Below are 20,303 nucleotides of genomic sequence, written 5' to 3' on the forward strand. Positions count from 1 at the left end.
TTTAGGGGTATGGTCTGTGCATAGAAAGGTAGAAGAGAGTAGGTGAGGGGGATAGAGAGAACAAGAAGGTGATGTCCAAGGCACTTCCTCTCTCAAGGTGGAGAGAAATGCCAGCTCCAAACAGTTCACCATTATCTTCACCAGGGCCACCACCCTGCCATTGCTCTGATGAATTATGCTAGGTACAGGATGATGGCAGCTGATGACTCAATCAATTGATGGTCTTTGTCACACAAGTCACTAACTTTAGTAATGACAAGTAAGCATGTCAGGAAAGAAATCTCTCCCAGAAGTCAACTATACAATCTTTCCTGTTACACAAACAGTTGACATTGTTCAGGAAACTGTTTTCCAAGGTCATGACATACTTACTAAGAGAGGTAGGAGCCCATGCAGCTTCTGGTGTCCTACCCAACAGTGTTCTTACTAGCACACCATTCAAGTGGCTTTTTGTTCACACTCTTCAAGTGTCTGTCCTTTAGCCAAGACAACACTGTCTTCATTGACACCAATGAACTCATCTCTCAAATAGTCTAGTCTTTGTTGCAGCAGGGCCTCTGAGTACAGCCCAGGCTGGTCTCAAACTCACAGCCTTCCAGTCTGCCTATCAAGTGCTCAGGTTACAGGCATACAGTATCCACCACTGGCCCAGCTTATGTCTACTACCTACTTGTACTTCTTTACTATTTGGCTATTTGAGGAACTCAAGAAAGATTTAGTTAGTAAACAGGTAAAGAAAATCCACCTATATCTAGTGCTTCTGACTGCAAAAAGTTTTAGGATTCCTCTAACAAGTATTTATTTATAAATCACATTGGTCCAAAAGGGCTTTATGGCAACTTATAAACATAGGTGAAAAATCTACACAACATAGTAATCAAGAAAATCCAGGGCCAGGAGAAAGCCAGCATGGAAGAGAAGATGATGGGAGTATACAGAATGCAAGTGATGCTATACTACACACCCGTGTTTTCTGCTCAAAAATAGAGTTCGTTAGAAAACACACTATTCCTGAGATTTAAACAAACCAGCTGCTCACGACAAATTCAACTAGATGCAATACTTAAAATAAGAATCGTGAGTCTATATAATGATACCACTGTGAAGTAGTCAATCACATTATCAATATACAACATTAATCATCTGTATCTGAGAATACCAAAGTAATCTTACTGATACTTCTGATTCTAATTTGTCTTTTAAAACATCTATTCTCCTTAAAGCAGTCAGAATAATCTTTCAAAACATAAACTAGAAACAACATGCCCACTCAAGTAGCGCATGCAGCACTTGGGAGGCAGAGGCAGGTGGATTTCTGTGAGTTTGAGGCCAGCCTGGTCTACAGATTTGAGTTCCAGGACAGCCAGGGCTACACAAAGAAAGCATCTCGGGGGGTGGGGAGGTGGGGAAGATACCCATTCAAACACCTTGGCTAATTCCCCATCCCACTTACCCCAAACTCCTTCCCCAGGTCCTGCATGGAGATTCTGTGCTGAGAGCCTTCCTGCATCATCTGCACCTCTTCCCCGGCTCACTACAACCACAAACATTATCATTTTTCTGTCCTTTGGCACATCTTAAGACTCTGCATTTTCTACACTCTCACGTCTTCCCAGTTCATTCAGGGATCTGCTCAAAAGTAACTTCCTTAAAGAGGAGTTCCTGATCAATGGTTTTGAACTGCCCACTTCACTTCCGGTCACTTTGACATGGATGTGTTTGACTTTTCTTGTACCATCTGGCAGCTCTTGGAAGTTCCATCTACAGCTGTTTGAAATCGTCACTGTCTGTTGCGGATCTCCTTCTAACATGGAATTCTGAAAACAGAAATGAATCTATAGTATCAGCATTCCTGCCTGTCTCAGTTACCATGGTTTCCCAGCACTTAAACAGTAGGCAGAGCATGTGTTCAAACATCTGGAAACACATGAAGAAACGTCTGAAGTTGGAGTAGCTCTTGGTGATCGGCATTAATCTGACCAGCTTTCCGTTCCTCTAGAGTAGTTGGTGGTCAGTTACCATTTTTAGGTCAGACATATTTCCTCTGAAATGGAAACATTAGGCTTTCTTCTCAGAAGAAGACACACACACAAACAGAATTCTATATGAACCCACTAAAAGCAACTGATCATTTCCAGGTTAGAATCCATGATCAAAAGGCATGCAAAGAACTCTGTAATGTGATCCAACCTATAACTGATCTCTCCATGAGATAAAAGCTAAAGAAAATGAAGCAATAAAAATCCACGAATCACTCCTAATAGGTTTTGTAAAGTAGTAAGATAAAGCAATCAGATAAGGGAAGCCTCTGGCACGGTGGAGTATGACTGTAATGTCAGAACTTTCAAGGCTGAGGTCAGCACAGGCTACAGCAAGTTCCAGGGCAGCCTGCACTACACAGCCAGACACTCTCAAAACAATAACAGAAATTTAAGTAGATAAATGAATATACAAATAAAGTTGCCACATGCAGTGACACATCCCTTTAATCCCAGCACTCAGGAGGTGGAGGCAGGTGGATCTCTGTGAGTTCGAGGCCAGAGTGGTCTATAGAGCAAGTTCCAGGACAGCCAGGAATACACAGAGAAACTCTGTCTCAAAAAAACAAACAAACAAAAACCCAAACTGTATGTACATCATTGATAGGTAAATAACACAAATCTGTGACCTGAGGAAGATCCTGTATTACCTCTGTGAAGACTGGCATGAACTATAGCATACTAAAATTATTTGGGGTTTTGATGGGATTTGAGAGGGTTGCTTGCGGACACGGCAGGAGGAGTTGGGATCAGGTAAAGAGATCCACTGAACAAAGCTCCATGTTTCTTCTCTCTCCATATAAAGGCGCCTGTGACTAAGTACATGCAAAATAAGCTAACTGAGCAAAGAAATCTGTAAGAACTAAAAAACGTTTAACTGCTTTTTCATCATATTTATAATATCCTTAAATAGCAATACTATTTCTTTCTGGAAGTTCTGGTTTTATTTTAAGGATCTAGAATTGGCAATTACTAGACAATCTGTCTTAAGGAAATATGTAATTACACACAAAAAAGTCACTTCAAACTCTATTTCCTTTGTAACAGTGTAAGACATTCTTCTTAACAATGAGAAAAATATAAAAATCGCTTTGATCATTTTATAAAAATATCTATCCCTCCCATTTTTCCATTTCATTTTTAATCTATGAGGAATATTAGTAAGGAAAGCATATACTAATGAACATATTCATTATTTCTCCAAGCATGCATAATGTAGTTTAATAACCACAGACTGATAATTCAGTGAGGAATCTGACATCTGCTGGGATTTGAAGGGTACATGAACTAGGATTTTAATTTCCCGCTGAAATCCCTTCATTCTTCACAAGCAATCCCGTGTTGCCACTTCATGCTTCTTAAGAACAAGTTGTTCTGTGTGACTGACTGCTTGGTTTGCTGCTCCTAAGCAGCATTAATCCCCTAGCAATTACCATCTTTCGTAAAGTCATCTGAATGCTTAAAAAAAGGAAGTTCAACAAATTGATTTTGAAAATCATTTTTGTGTTATTTGTATTTTAACACTTAGAGAGTTCATATCGACTGTAAAACATATCTAATTACTATGTGGGATTTGTTGCTGTCGTTGTTGTTGTTTTCCTTTTCTTTAAGACATAGCTCTGGCTGTCCTGGAATTCACTATATACCAGGATGGCCTCAAACTAAGAGTGATCTGCCTGCCTCTGCCTGAGTGTTGGGATTAAAGACGAGCACCACCACACCCAGCTCTGTAACCCTCAGTTACAAGAGACTGTTCTAGGGACCTATATATAATGCGATAGTGGCCTAGGTAAGTCTGTTTTCAAACTGTGCCACACAAAACACTGCTTTGCAGCATATTAAGAAATCTGCATCCAAATGTTTGGCAGAGAGCTCGGTAAGCTTTCCCAAGCCTCTAACATGTTGGATCCTCTTTTCTGTTGTGTTTTGTTTGTTTGTTTGTTTTTTGATTTTTCAAGACAGGGTTTCTCTGTGTAGTCTTGGCTGTCTTGGAACTCACTCTGTAGACCAGGCTGGCCTCGAACTCACAGAGATCATCCACCTGTCTCTGCCTCCGAGTGCTGGGATTAAAGGCATGCGCCACTACCGCCTGGCTGGATCCACTTTTCTACTCCACTGGTCTACATGTCTAACTTTTATGCCAGTGCTATGCTGTTTTGTTACTGTATTTCTACAATATAATTCAAGATTGGTACTGGCATATCTCTGGCACTGCTCTGTCTGCTGAGGATTATCTTGGCAATCCTGGGATTTTTTGATGCTTCCATATGATTTTAGGACTGTCCTCTACCTCTGTGAAGAGTATCAATAGAATTCTGATGGGGATTTCACTGAATGTATAGATCATTTTTGGTAATATTTTCACAAAATCAATTCTGCCTATCCATGAGTACGCAAGGTCTTTCTATGTCTTCTTCGATTTCTTTCTTCAGTATATAATATTCTCACTGCAGAAGTGTTACCTCTTTAGTTAAGTTTATTCCTGAGGTGTGTGGGTTTGTCTCTCCTGCCCTCTCCGCTCTCCTTTCTTCTGATTTATTGTCTGGCAAGCTCACTATTGGGATACAGAAAAGCTACTAAAATGCTATTGACTTCTGTATGTCAACTTTATACTCTGCTACTTTTCTGGAAGTATTTATCAGGTTTACTAGTTTTCTGATGGAGCTTTTAGTGTCTTTTGAGTATAGAATAATGTCATCTGCAAACAAGATAATTTGCTTTCTTCCCTTTATTTCTTCCTCTTGTCTTATCACTCTGGCTAAAACTCCAAAAACCAGATTGAATGAGTAGAAAGAGCAGGCATCCTGTTTCCATCCAGATTTTAGGGGAAATACAGACCCCCAGTGACCCCACTCAGTGGAAGGCCGGTTGTCAGTCTGTCATATATAGCCTTTATTATGCTCAGGTATGTTCCTTCTGTTCCTAGTTGATTAGGGTTTTTATCACGAAAGGATGCTGAACTTCGCTGAAGGATTTTTCTTTAAGAATTGAGATGCCCACGTGCTTTCCGCCCTGGAGTCTATTTATGTGCTCTATCTATTACACACTGGTAGATGGTGGGCCAATCTTGCACCCCTGGAAGGAAACTAGCTTGTCACGGGTATGATCATCTTAATATGTTTTTAAATTCGATTTTCAACATTTTACTGGGAATTTTTGCATCTATGTTTAACAGAAAGTGGTTTACAGTTTCCTTCTTTTATTATGTCTTCATCTAAGTTTGGTACTGTTTTACAGTTTCTATTGCCACGATGAAACACTGTAACCAAAAGCAACTTGGGGAGGAAAGCATTTATTTTGCTTATATTTCCCTATCACAGCTCATCACTGAAGGCAGTCAAGGCAGGAACTCAAACAAGACAGGAACTTGGCGGCAGAGCTGATGCAGAGGCCATGGGGGCGGTGCTGCTTAGTGGCTTGCTTTTCATGGCTTGTTCAGCCTGCTTTCTTACAGAACCCAGGACCAGCCCAGGGGTGGAACCACCTACAGTGGACTGGGGCCTCCCATATTAATTACAAATTAAGAAAATGCCCTGCAGGCTTGTCTGCAGCCCAATCTTATGGAGGCATTTTCTCATTTGGGGTCTCCTCCTCACAGATGACTCCAGCTTGTGTCCAGTTGACATAAAACTGGCCAGCACAGTATCAGAACAAGGCTGGCTTCACAGAATTGAGTTTGGTCCTATTCTTCCTCTTCCTGTTTTATGGAAGAGTTTGAGAAGAATCTGGTGGTGTAACTATCCAATCCTGGGAGTGATTAAAAAGGAAGAAGCAGACAATACCAAGTGATGATGAACAAGTGAGCAACTTTTCTATGCTGCTGGCTGATTTACAAACTAGCACAAGTGCTTAAGAAAACCACTCCACAGTCTCTACTGAAACTGTTTACATATATACATTCCCTGGCTCAGTAATTCCTAGACAAACGCCTGCACAGAAATGGTATGCATATGTTCACTACATGGCATACAAAAAATGTATGTATTGAATCAATTCCTGTGTCTGCCAATAATAGAATGTATGAATTGGTAGCTATATCTGCACAGGGATAAACTGAACAGAAAAGAATGAATACACATAACACGCATACACTACACAAACACAACATGGAAGGAAAGAAGGCAAAATCACAAAGTTACACTGCACAGTGTAATGCATACAAAGCCCAAAATCAGCTAAAGTCACAGCATCGGAAATGACAGTGGTCTGAGAGGGCTGTGACTGGTCAGATGCATAGTGAGTGAGACACAGGGGCCAAGTCTTCACTCATGACCTGAGTGTTATAGAAAACGTCACTTTGTGAAAAGCCAGCAGTAGAACCATGATTTTCCTGAACATATACTATACTTATGTGCCACCTAGATTTGTGAAACTTGATACAAGCTAGAGTCATTGTAGGATTGAGAACCTCAGCTGAGAAAATGCCCCCATCCGATGGGCAAGCCTGGGTGCATTTTCTTGACTGATGACTGATAGAGGAGGGCTGAGCTTACTGGAGGTGCTGTCACCCCTGGGCTGGTGATCCTGGGTGCTATAAGAAAGCAGGTTGAAGATGCCATGAGCAGCAAGCCCTATGTAGCGTTTCTCCATCACTTCTGTATCAGCTTCCTGCCCTCTTCTGAATTCCTTCTCTGACTTTTCTTCAATGGTGGGCTGTGATATGGAAGTATAAGTGAAATAAATCCTCTCCTTCTTAAGTTGCCTTTGGGTCATGGTGCCTTATTGCAGTAACAGAACCCTCAACTAAGACAACAGCATACATTTGAAAAGATGTCGTTAAAGTCTGGTGAGATGGCTCCGAGGTTAAAAGCATTGGCTGCTCTTCCAGAGGACCTGGGTTCCATTCCCAACACCTGCACAGCATCTCACAACCATTTTAAGTTCAGTTTCAAGGGGCCAATGCCCTCTTCTGGCCTCCGTGGGCACCAGGCACACATGTGGTGCACAGACATATATGAAGGCAAAACACCAATACTGACACTAGTAATAATAAAAAGAAAGATGCTAAGAGATCCAAACATAGTTGGCACAGTTCGTGTTCTCTCTGAAATCTCTACATATAGTTTAAAGGAATGGCCAGTCCTTTTCTCATGTTGCCCCAAATCAAGTATTTGAAAACAGGACCTAAGCCTAGAAGAGATAAAGAAAAATCATAATTGCTGTGGCCTAGCATGTATTTGGAGAAGAAAATATCCGACTAATAGTGAAGAATCACATACTTGATGATAATAATAAAATGTTTAAAATAATAATAATAATAATAAAAATAATAATAATAAAAAGTTGCAGCCAATGCCCTCTTCTAGCACATAGGGGTAAGCCAGGGATGTTCAATTTACTGTGAGAATTATGCTCAGAAGCCATACAGTCTGGAAATTTTTAACTTTTCCATCAAAATGGCAAATTATTAAAGTTTCTGTGATTAAAACACAACCTTTAGCTACCCACAGAGGCCAGAAGAGGGCATCGGACCTTTGAAACTAGAGTTCCAGATGGCTGTGTAGATGCTGGGAACTGAACCCAGGTCCTCTGGAAGAGCAGCCAAAATTCCCATCAGAAGGTGGTTAGTGAGGGCTGGAGAGAGAAGGGTCAGCAGTTAAGAGCACTGGATGCTCTTCCAGAGGACCCAGGTTCAATCCCCAGCACCCACACAGCAGCTCATAACTATCTGCACCTCCAATTCCATGGAATCTGACATTCTTACACAGACACACAGAATAAAAATAAAAACAAATCATTAAAAGAGAGAGAAAGAGAGAGAGAGAGAGAGAGAGAGAGAGAGAGAGAGAGAGAGAGAGAGAGAGAGAGAGAGAGGTTAGTTACACCCCTAAAGGTCTTGTTACTATTGCACTAGTGGGCACATCTTGCCTGGAAGGTTAGACCTACGGCTCACAGGGTCCATAGCTAGGGCAAACAGTTGAGAAGTTTTCTCTCCCAACAGCCCACAGGCACAGCACCTTCAGATACTATGAAGATGGCCAACAGGGATGAAGCTTCCGGCTCAGTTCCAGCTTGATTTCTCTGTCTTGCCACCGAAGAATGCGGTGCTGCATATTCAGCAACAGGGTCCTCCCACCCAGCTGCGGTGGGCAACCACAGACAACGGCGACAGCCTGTGTTATTCTGGGGCCTCTCAAGTCCTTGGGGCCTGTGGATTTTGTTTCCCCTGTCATCTTAGTGACTTGTCTAGCTTCTCACAACAATAAATCTAACTCATGTTTTGGTCAAAGTCCTTAGTTTAAAAATATGTTGGCCCCAATCAGAGATAGACATCTATGGAGTCATCCTGAAGACAGCATTTCAGACAGATGTTTCATGTAAAACATCCCAAAATGAGCAAGGCAAAAGTTCTATGGAGTGCTTAGAAAATGCTAGGCTGCTGCAGAATTTTTATCTTTAAAATTCTAATGTACCGAGTTAGAATCTTTTAGTCTCTGAAAGATTAAATAAAAAAAATAAAGTATTTCTTGTGCCTCTTAAGCTTATATGGGTTGGAAATCTTTCTCTTTCCTAGTGAAGCCCAGGGCCTCATCCATCCTAGGCAAATGTTCCACAACTGAGTTCTACTCCCAGCTTGGAAACTTTTTGTCAAAGAAACATTTTTCATCATAAGAAATCAAGGTTCCCAGAAAGATACTTCAGGAAATACCACTCAAGGGTGATGAGAAAACGTCAGCCACCATTTTTGGGGTCAAGAGGTTGTTCTGTTAGCCACAATCCCACCTTACTAGTCAACCGTTAAGTCAATTTAAAACTCGGCATCTTCTCCAAAGGAGAATCAAAACATCCAGTGAAGCAGTATCTTCCCAGTCGAAGTAACTCACCACAAAGCCAGAAAGAAGATTTAATGCCATCATCAGGGAAGCCAGGGAAGGTCAACTGACGAATCATGCTCAGAAGCTATAAAGGCCGGACACTTTAAACTTCTTCATCAAAACAGAAAAATTTTAAAGTTTTTGTGGTTCAAATACAATCTTAGCTACCCAGAAAATGCACTTGTATGTAGTATTTCATTTTCCAGTGATATTTAGTGAACTATTGCTACTGTATTAGGAAGGGGTTGCCTCTGAGTACTATATATTAGACATACACCTTACAGTAAAATGGCTTTCAAACTGTAAGATTTTTGTGTATTGTCAAAAGAATCATTAAGTTAATTTTTTTAAAAAATGGCCTTTGAATAAAAAAAAAAAGGCAAGACCTATAAGTATATAAAATGTCATCATTTTGTGACTTAATGTCCTACAGGAAGATGACAACTTTTATTTGTAAGAAAACTTCACATGTACAAATTGTGTTTAAATGGCCTGTTTAAATTGACGGGCAGCACCTGCCCCCCCAGCACCAGGGCCCCTAATCCTCCACACTGTCTGTTGGGCTAGCAGGTCTTAAGATGTTGTTGAGATAACTGGCTTCCATTAGCAAGTCTGTGATTGGCAGGATGATAAAGTCTTTTCACTCACAGGTCAGCTATTTCCTTTTCTTTAGAGGAGGGCAGTCCTGACGATCTATCTTTTAACTACAGTCTCTTATTGAGTCCCAGTTCTCTTGCCTTCAGCTTTGATATGGTTCTAACTTTCCTTTTGTATCAACTCATACTTGTCATCAACTCCTCCATTCAGTGCAGCAAATATCAGGAGTTTGACCTCAGGGCAAAGTCCGGGTGGGCAGGTAAAATCTGACCATTGGACCTACTTCCTAATCTTTCATACCCAGCAACTCATGAAGCAGTATCAAATTCAAACTAAAAACCAGAAGCACGACCCCTTATACATACTATGAAAAGAGCGACTTGCCTTTCTAAGTCCACTTGAAAAGAACTGTCAGCCACCCTATTAAGACAGAAACGGATCACAGACCAGAGGGAAAAAGAAGGAAAAGTGCAGAAACTCAACTGCAATGTAAACAAAGGCGCCGGCAGCCCTCTATGTTCGGCGAGAAACCCCCTCACAAAAATTAGACACTAGAATGTCTCTTTATGAAGTCCGATGTAAAAGCACTACCAACACTTTAAGGCATCTGTATTTAAATAATCAATAACCTTAGACAGAATGAACCATGCAAGACTTTCGTTTTTCAAGATCAATTTCGGGGTTTTTTTTGGCCTACTCTCATAGTGTGTATTTCATAATATGACCGTGAGTTAATTTTAAAAGCAAATGCAGTGAAATATAGCTACTTTTTTAATTAATTAACTCTAAACCACTAAATTCATAAAATTTAACTTATGGCCAAAGTGATATAGCAGCCAAAAGCAAAAATTAGTTGTTTCTTTTCATTTTAGAGTATAAAAGTCTAGGAATGGTAAATCACTACATTTTAACATTAAGAGAACAAAATTTAAGTCCCTTTTAAGACTAGAAAAAAATTAACACAATAAACCAGTTGATCAGAGTGTTCTTCTCCATGTGATACAGTGGTGTGTAATGCTTCCACAGCTATCGCTGTCCAGGGGGCACTTTAGCAATTCCCTATACGTATAGGTTTCATAACTATGCATTTTCACAGACAGTGTCTAAAATCCACTTGAAAGTTTCTCAAACAGCTTACATTTAAAAGGGGAAGTCAACGAGGACCTTAATGTCTTCTAAGTGCACATATTTAAAAAGTATATTCAATCATGACTCAAGATGTTAATATTTATAAGTGTGTTTTAATAATACAGTCCCCTAGGGAGATATATGCCTTACAAAGCAGTCATCTTTCTTCTTTCTCCAAGAGACAGGGGTTTTCTGTGCAGTGCTGGCTGTCTTAGAACTAGCTTTGTAGTTCTGCAGACCAGGCTGGTCTCAAACTCAGAGATCTGCCTGCCTCTGCCTCCCAAGTGCTAGGATTAAAGGCGTCTACCACCTAGTTTATAAAGTGGCCATCTATGCTGTCTAAGACTCTGTGAAAGAAGAAGGTAACTGGAGTCAAACATATTGACACAAATTAAAAAACAGATTTTTTTTTTTAAGCAGAAAGCAAAGTTTGCTTAATACAACGCAAAGAGAAATGTAACAAGAGAGGCCTGTTTTTGTTAGTGATGGTTTTTGTTTGGAGAGGGTTGTTGAGCCAGGCTCTAGCTAAGATTACCAGAGTGTATCACCTCACTCCCTTGCCTGGTTTTGGTTGGTTGTTTGTTTCTTAAACCCAGGACCTCAAGTGTGCTAGGACATGCTCTATCAGCTGAGAGACATACTCATCCCCTTAGGGACAACACATCTTCAGTTCCTAAGCTATGTGGTCTTATTCATAATCCCACAGACTGCCAACTAGTTAATGTAGAAACTAGTTAGCACCATCTAAACTCCGATGAAACAGAAACTCTCTGTGCACAGATGACTTACATGGCTTACCCTCAAGTCATGTCTCTGGGCTGGAGAACATTACATTACTAAATGGTCATACTGACTGCCTGAGAAACGAACACTCCATGAAACCTGTTTCCAACTTGCTACAGTCTCAGCTTTCCATATTAGATCATCTTCCTCCAAGAACAAATGCAACAAACACAAGTCCTCTGAAAGGACCTACTGCCAGAGAACCTCTTCCAGCACACAGAAGCCAAGCGGAGTCAGACTTCCTGGTTTCCGGCTATCCTTCTCAACTTAGCACAGCTAGCTGGCTAGAGATCCACATCACCCAGAAGTCGGTCCTTGTTGGCATCATACTAAATATTGATTGTATGCAGAAAAAGTTAGTGCTTTACAGAAAGTGCTTTCTCGGCATCCTTGTGAACCTGACTTGAAATAGCATTCATTTCCACAGGACTCATGGTCTTACATGGATTCCAGTCTTCTCCAAAGGACATTGAAACTCCACAGAATGAAATTACCTTGTAGTATTTTGTATCTACTTCAATCACACTTTCTCACCGAATAATGAATACATGGGTGCCACTAAGTACTTACTCCACTTTGGGGGTACATGAACAGCAAAAAAGAGCTCTAATCCCAAACATTTATTGAAATCGGAGTTCCTTAAAGGCTCAAAGTGATCCTACTGCAGACATCAGTGTAGTAAGGTTCTCCTCAGAACATGGGTGGAGTTTCTCTGCAGGTCATCTCCATCCCCCAGGGGAATGAGCATCATTAACAGACTGATCACTGCGCCTTTGTTTTAATCTTGTTCCCATATGGTTTCTTGCCAAGGACAGCAGTCACTCCTGCTGTCAATCTCGGCTCCTGAACCCTCTAAGGGATGGTCCTCCACTGCCTCCACTGCCTCCACACCCTCTGATGCCCCAGCTTTACTAAGCCCCTTAATCCTAGGATTAAGAAAGAAAAAGAAAAAGGAGAAGAAAGAGGAAGGAAGGACTAAGAAGAAAAAATAGGGGACAGAAAAAAAGAAAGAAAATAAAGAATACAACAGAGCAGAAATGTCAAAATTGAAAAGTGAATAAAAGGCAGAAAAAAAGAGTTCATATTTGTTACTAAACTTAGAACATTCTTACCAAAGATAATATATAAGAATGAATAATGATTTTTTAAAACCTAGTTGTATCCCTTTTTCTGGAGGCATATGAAAATTTATAAAAAATTACCATTAATACAATTCTAAACAAGAGGTGATTTTCTAGTAATAATTAATAAACATTTAACTTGAGTTCTAACAATGTTACTACTACTGATTTTTATATAAGACCACAAAAATTATTAAAAATACTTGCAAGCAGTGAATAAATTAAATTCTCATTATGGGACTGCTCCATAAAGTTGAGACACTGTATGAACACAAGTTCAGAGATGTGCCAAATACACAGCAATCAAAAAAGGCATCTTCTAAAGATGGGTCTTCAGGGCAGACAAGCATTCTGGTACCATTAAGAATAAACTAACGAGGCAAGAGAGAACAGTAAGTGGAGAGCATCATTACATCTTACTTGTCTGAGGTCAATGAATGCCAGTTGGAGGGTGTCCCCTTGAAATCCCGGCACAGGCTCAGAGCTGGCAAACACTATTTTAAAAATTTAGAAAATAAAAGGGAATTAGAAAAATACCGAAAAATATACAAGACTTTAACTGCTACATTTCTATGTATTACAAATGTATTGTAACATTTATACACAATCATTTCAAACAAAGACCACTTACAACCTTCAATTTCTTTTCTTTTCTGTTTTTTTTTTTCTTTTGGTTTTTCGAGACAGGGTTTCTCTGTGAAGCAGTCCTGGACGGCCTTCAATTTCTATTAAATATGCTCTCTGTACCCATCACCACAAATATTTTAGTAGTATAAAACTTCTAAACTGCCACTTAATCTGTAACCTTTAATCACAATACATGTAGAAGGGTTGTCCTACACAAGTTCAGGAGTAGTAATGTACTTCAATCCAAGTGAAGCTGTCTGCCTCTTCTGGCCTCAGGTGAACGACCACAGAAGCACTTCCAAACTACCGATTCCATGGCTGTCAACGACACTCAAAAAGTCTGCTTAGTTCCACAGCATGCGCTATAAACATCACCTCTAGCTAACAGCAATGAGAGGCAGATAGCCAGGTAAGAGGTGAGCTGTACATGAAGACCACAGGTAAACATTTAAGTAGCAAAGTCAGAATGAATTCAAGAACACCTGCTCACGTCACTTAGTTATTTGTTGTTGTTGTTGTTGTTGTTGTTGTTCATAAAGGAATTTTTGTCTTCTAAACGAAAGACTTTTTTTTTTTTTAAAGATAGGGTTTCACTATGTAACAGCCTTGGCTGTCCTGGAACTTGCTCTGTAGACCAGGCTGTCCTCAAATTCACAGAGATCCACCTGTCTCTGCCTCCTGAGTGCTGGGATTAAAGGTGTGCGTCACCACCGCCTGGCATGAAAGAATATCTTAAAACAAGATTTAAAAAAAATTTTTTTTTTAAATAAGACACTTTTCAATAATTTTTGTACTTTAAGAATTTTAATCCTAACAGGCAGGCCTGGTGGGTCAGGTCTGCAACCCCAGCTGCTTAGGCGGCTAAAGCAGAAGAGAAGACAATTCAAGGCCTGAGTTCAAAGTCATCCTGGACAACCTAGGGAGACCCTGTCTCAAATTAAATTTAAAAAAGGGAGAGGGGGGCTAACACAGCTCAGTGGCAGAGTGTTGGCACAGCAAGCACCAGGCCCTGAGTTCAATTCCAGTACCAAAGAAAGCATTTCAAGTCTACTTTGTTTTAAATGAAAGTCTATAAAAAGACTTTACTGTGTGTGTGTGTGTGTGTGTGTGTGTGTGTGTGTGTGTGTGTTTACTATATGAGTGTAAGCTGGTGTGCATGTGTGTGCCCATGGCGATCAATGTCAACCATTTTCTTTAATCATGCTAGACTTTATTTCTGAGACAGGGTCTCTGGTGAGACTGGAGACCATCAATCTGTCAAGAATGGCTGGCCAGCAAGTCCCAGGATCCTCCCGTCAATTTATGTCTAGCTTGAAGATTACATGAACTTGCTGCCAGGCCTGGCTTTTTTGTGGAGATGGAGATTTAAATTTAGATTCTTGTGCTAACACTTTCTCTACTGAACTGTCTCCCAGATCCAAGACTCTACTGTTTCAATTTTTTAGAAATTTATTTATGTGTATGGGAGTTTTGCATGAATGTAGGTCTATGCACCATGCGTGTGCCTGATGCCCACTGAGACCAGAAGAAGGTGTCAGATCCCCTGGAACTGGAGTTACAGACAGTTGTGAGCCACCATGTGGGTGCTGGCACCTGAACCCAGGTCCTCCTGAAGAGCAGCCAGTGCTCTTAACTACTGGATCTATGTCTCCAGCTCCATCATTAAAAAAAAAAAATTTGTATGTGCATGTGTTCACACACACATGACATGGCCTCCATGTGGAGGTCAGAGGACACCTTCCAGAGTCCATCCTCTCCTTCCTTACACCATGTGGGTCCTAGGAATGGAACTCGGGTTGTCAGGTGACCTGCAAGTCACCTCGCCTGCCCAATTCCACCATCTTTGCACAAGTGTCTCTGACACCACCACCACCCCCCCCCTCACACCCCCCATCCCCCCCCCCCCCCCCCCCCCCCCCCCCCCCCCCCGCACACACACACTACTATCTCAGTTTTCTTAACACACTGTGGAATCTCCACATGCAACTTAACCAAGCCAGTACTTAGAAGCTATGTATAATTCTGCCTATGCAGTTCTTAGAACGATAAAACCAAGTCTTAAGTTTAGCGGATTTTGTACAAAACGATAGTTTAGAAAGACTCAAATAATTGAAAAACAAACGAAAACTTAACTCAGCCTAATTTACCTGGCCTCCCATCTCTGGGGACTACAAAGTTCAGAGTAAGTTCCTGTCTCTTGAGATACTAACTTCACTCAAGTATCCACTTTGTGTTTCAGCACTTTGTGGAACGTATTCATCTTTTATTTTTTTAATACACCACTACCAAAACTTTTTCATAATTCTCTGGAACACCACTAAAATCTTTTATTTTCTCTTTGCATTAAAAAGTTCAGAATTGCTGGGCAGTGGTGGCACACACCTTTAATCCCAGCACTCGGGAGGCAGAGCCAGGCGGATCTCTGTGAGTTCGAGGCCAGCCTGGGCTACCAAGTGAGTTCCAGGAAAGGAGCAAAGCTACACAGAGAAACCCTGTCTCGAAAAACCAAAAAAAAAAAAAACCAAAAAAAAAAAAAAAAAGAAAAAAGAAAAAAAAAAGTTCAGAATTATCTGGATTATTCTGTCTGGCCTTTCTAAATATTCTGCATTCTTTCTTATAGTTTTAACACCAACCCTCACTTCTTGCTCTTGCTCTCTTCTCTCTTATTAATATTATTCCTCTGTTCTTCTTGAGCTGGTAAGTCAGCTGATTAACTCCCACAGGGAGGGTCACAATCAAGAGGGAGCCTGATGTTGACAAGGGCCTCTCCACAAACCATGGCTCACTCAAGAGTCTCTCTCTCTCTCTCTCTCTCTCTCTCTCTCTCTCTCTCTCTCTCTCTCTCTCTCTCTCTCTCATCTCTCTTGCCCACACCTTCTTTTATTCTTTTTTCTTTTTCTAGAGAGTGTTTCCATACATGTCCAGACTGGGCTCAAATTTGTATGTTCAAGTGATCCTCCTGCCTCAGCCTCCGGAGCAACCAGGTGTACCCAATGCAAATAAACCTGGCTGATTAATGGGTGTTAAATCACTTAATCACTTTGATATGTGTACCTTTTGAACATAATTAACCAAGAGGCACCATCACTCCCCACAACACACACACACACACACACACACACACACACACACACACACACACACACACACACACACACACTCACACACACACTTCTTGGCTCTCTGCTCGGGTCAGGTAAAGACATGAACCTGATGATTAACTCACCTTTCTTGGGCCCTCTAGCACCAGAAGACAAGGTCTTAATGAAAAGATCTAGCCACTTTTCACTTGATAGCTAATTTACTCCTGTCAATGGCACTTTCAACAATGAAAAATGGCATGCATCATACAGTGGCAAGTCTACTTCTCCTTATTATGTCCCAGATAACCGAGTTTCTCTACTCCTATTAGACCTTAATTGAAGACTGATAAGAAAAACTATAACAGCCTGTTAAAAATAAGGGTCTTCTAGAGGGTAAGGAGCTAGCCCACAGGTTAGGAGAACTTGTTCTTGCAGAGGACCCAGGTTCAGTTCTGATAACCCACATGGTGGCTCACAACCATCTCTAACTCCAAGTCCAGGGGTCAGCCCCCATCTGCTGTTCTCCATGGCACAGGTATGTACATGATGCACACACACACACACACACACACACACACACACACACACACACACGCAGACAAAATACTTCTACATACACCAAAAGTAAAAATCTTAAAGTAAAATGAGCATCTTCTAATTAAAAAACAAAAGCAAAAACAAACCTAGGATCACATAAGGCCTTCCTATAAGACACGTTAATTTTATCTATAAGACAGAAAGCAGCTCAATTTCAATCATGCTTGTAACTGTAATATACTTAATTCTCAAACTTAGGGTCTTCTGCCTCAGCCTCCCAGGTGGAGATCACGAGTGTGTGCCACCATCTCTGGCTACAGAATTTTTCTATACTGAAAACCATCTGGACGGGGAAAGAGACTGGTGTGGAACAGTTTTCTGGAGTGTACAAAGACATGGTAAGGTTCCTGGCACCACAAGTTTAAATGAATCTGTCATTTTTTCCTTCCCCCTCAATTCCTGATTAAGACATGATAGCTAAAAGTTCATTGGTTTGGCATTAAATCCAAGAGTTTAGTGTCAAAATTATAATATCATAAATTTGTATAGCAATTTTACAGATCATAAAACACCTTCTCATATACCATCTGCTTTGATCATTCTAACAACTTACTTTGGCAAACAGGGCACATGAATGATAAATTTCTTATAAAATCTTCCAAGCAGAGAGACACCCACTTTGAATATCCCCAACAGTCAGCTCAGTTTAAAAGCTGCCCAGCTCTTCCGTTTTACAGCATAGAAGAATTGAAAGTAAAATGACTTGCCCAGGACTGCACAGCTAAATTTGGCATCCTGGCACTTGATCCATTGATCCAGAATCTGATTAAGTATTCAGCCTCTCACTATTGTCTGTTTTCTCACAAGAATTTAACCAACACTGACAAAACAGCAGTTTATAATGCTCAGGGCTTTTTCTCAAAGATCTTTTAGGGATAGAAGGTGATTGAGCAATCCCAAATCATGCAACATAGAGAACATTTGTAATAACAGGCTACTCAATTTGACTGGCAGCTTCATATTTTTTCCTTTATTTCTTTCAAACTCAAATACAGTCAACCCTACAATCTCTCCTGAGTCTCAGGCATCTCTCTCAGCTCCAGCCATCACTGTTTCTTGCCTGGATCACTACACGCTCCAGTCTGCTCTGCTGGCTGCTTCTCTCTCCTCTTCTTCTAGTGATCAACGGCAGATGTAATTGTTACTTGGGCATTTCAAAGTTTAGCATCTTTTAACGGTTCACCATCACCCTCACAGCAAAACAAGACTAAGGCCTTTGAAAAGTGGCCTTTGCCTACCTCTCTGGTCTGATCTCTTAAGACCTTCCTTAAACTCTCTCCAAACAAGGGTGCCTAGACTTCCTTGCATACACCAGTCTCTTTTCCTAATGCCTTTGATCCTCCTGCCTGGAGCATTCTTCTCCCTCCACCTGTGTAACTCTTACTTATCCTTCAGTTCAATCATCACCTTCTGTGGAAGACTTCCATTATCCCCGGAGATTGTAAGTCGTTTCCTCTGTGTTCTCATTGGAACTTCCGGCATGAATCCTACCACAGTGCCCACTCTGCAGCCTTCTAATGTTTATCTGTCTGAGTTTTCCCATGAAACCATGAACCCCCTGACTGTAAGAATCATGCTTTCGTTCCTAATTCCTATCACCTAAATAACAAACGCGCAATGAAAGTTTAATAAGTGAACAGAGAGGAAAGAAACAAGCAAGAAATTCTACAGGGGCAGAGCCTGTCGTTAACATGTTGATTAGTTCTAGAATGGCGTGGTTCAGCAGAAGACCGCCTGTGATGACGGACAGAGTCTGTAACTGTGCTGCAGAACTGATAAGTGTTTTATTCCATATTCATCTAAACTGAACAGTCACATGTGGCCACTGGGTAGTGTAAAAACAAAATACTGTGTACATATTTAGGGTATTTATATCAGAATAACTGAGTGGGTGAGACTATTCCTAACGCATTCTTCAACAAAACTGAAATTCTGAGCTCTTCCATTGAACAGAAAGCTCCTGGGAAGCAGAGATTTCTTTACCTTTATATATCCTGAGTCTGGTGTAGAGGAAATAGTAAGCAAATATGTGCTGAATGGAGGAATTCATAGTAATAGACAATTCGTTGCCATTAATACTGACTCATGGCCCCATAAAGGGGTCTCTACTATGTTATCACCTTTGTTACTCAGTTATGTCTTTAAAGATGTTTTCAAAGGACATAATAATTTTAGTCTTCAAAAAATATTTTGATATAGTTTCTAAGCTTTAAAAAAGTACTGGGTTGCCTTGACCAGCCTTAACACAAGGCAAGGTGCCTAGTCTTACTACAACTTGATATGCCATGTTTTGTCGATATCCATGGGAGGCCTAACCTTTTCTACACAGAAATGGAAGAGGAGTGGATGGGGGCTGGGGTAGGGGACTGAGAGGAGAGGAGAGGAGGGAGGGGAAACTGCAGTTGGGATGTAAAATAAAGAAATAAATTTTAAAAAATTTAAGAAGGCCATTCTAAATATCATGTTTCATAATCTTAAACCAGGCAGTGGTGGTGCACGCCTTTAATCCCAGCACTTGGAAGGCAGAGACAAAGGCAGGCAGATCTCTGAGTTCGAGGCCAACCTGGTCTACAGAGTGAGTTCCAGGATAACCAGGGCTACATAGAGAAATCCTGTCTTGAAAAACCAAAAAACAAACAAAAAACACAACAACAACAACAACAAAAAAAAAACCAATCATAATCTTTGTTACCTCTAACTTGACATTATTATTATTATTATTTTTATTTTTTTTTGAGACAGGGTTTCTCTGTATAGCCCTGTCTGTCTTGGCACTTGCTCTGGAGACGAGATTTAAATTAATCTGACATTTAAATCCATTGCTGGGATTAAAGGCATGCACCACCACGGCCTAAGCTTTTTTTACATTCATTTGTGCTTCTCTCTCTCCCTCTGTGTGTGTGTGTGTGTGTGTGTGTGTGCGTGCGCGCACATGTACACCAGAGGACAATTTGCAGGTCAACTTGCCAACTTCAATTTCTTCTCCTTTTCTCTTTTAAAATTTTGTCAAATTTTATGAAAAATTTTCTTAACATTTATTTATTTATTTATTTATTTGTGTGTGTGCACACATGTGTATGCACAAATTTCTCGGTAAATCTGAAATTAAAATGGCTAGCTGGAACTCAAATTTGGGGTAGGCTGAGTACCTGTGTGGCTGCATTGTAAGAAGGAATGACTAAGGGCACCACCTAGTGGTTTCCCTGGTGATAGAGCAACGCTGCTTGGGCGATCTGGAGTTAGCAGGCTTGCCTCTGACTTGTATTATGAGATCACAGGTGGTTGGCAGCAGAGGGCTGCAAGCCTGAGGATAGCTACCACTCCACTTTGACACAAAGTCCTATCTAGTCCTCTCCATTTCTTGGAAGTAAACCTCAGCAAGGTACCCTCCATCAGACAGTTGAGACACTAGTAGGTGTGGAAGAACTCCGGGGACCCAAACAAAGTAGCAACACTCAGCTCCTTTGAAATCTGACACTGAAAAGGTCTTCGTACACCATCCCCATGGTTTTC

At 40.8% G+C, this 20,303-nt stretch overlaps 1 protein-coding gene across 2 annotated transcripts in view; it reads right to left on the reverse strand.

Moving 5' to 3' along the window:
* Window positions 1–20,303, reverse strand: part of Exoc6 (exocyst complex component 6) — a 140,267-nt gene that overhangs the window by 17,407 nt on the left and 102,557 nt on the right. For both annotated transcript variants that reach the window (XM_052713882.1, XM_052713883.1), the window contains one exon: window positions 12,904–12,977. In XM_052713882.1, coding sequence (XP_052569842.1) covers window positions 12,904–12,977 — 74 coding nt within the window. The remainder of the gene's footprint in view (window positions 1–12,903; window positions 12,978–20,303) is intronic.

This window comes from Peromyscus californicus, unplaced genomic scaffold, assembly GCF_007827085.1.
Source record: "Peromyscus californicus insignis strain IS unplaced genomic scaffold, ASM782708v3 Scaffold_4__1_contigs__length_199733344, whole genome shotgun sequence".
Taxonomy (NCBI): Eukaryota; Metazoa; Chordata; class Mammalia; order Rodentia; family Cricetidae; genus Peromyscus; species Peromyscus californicus.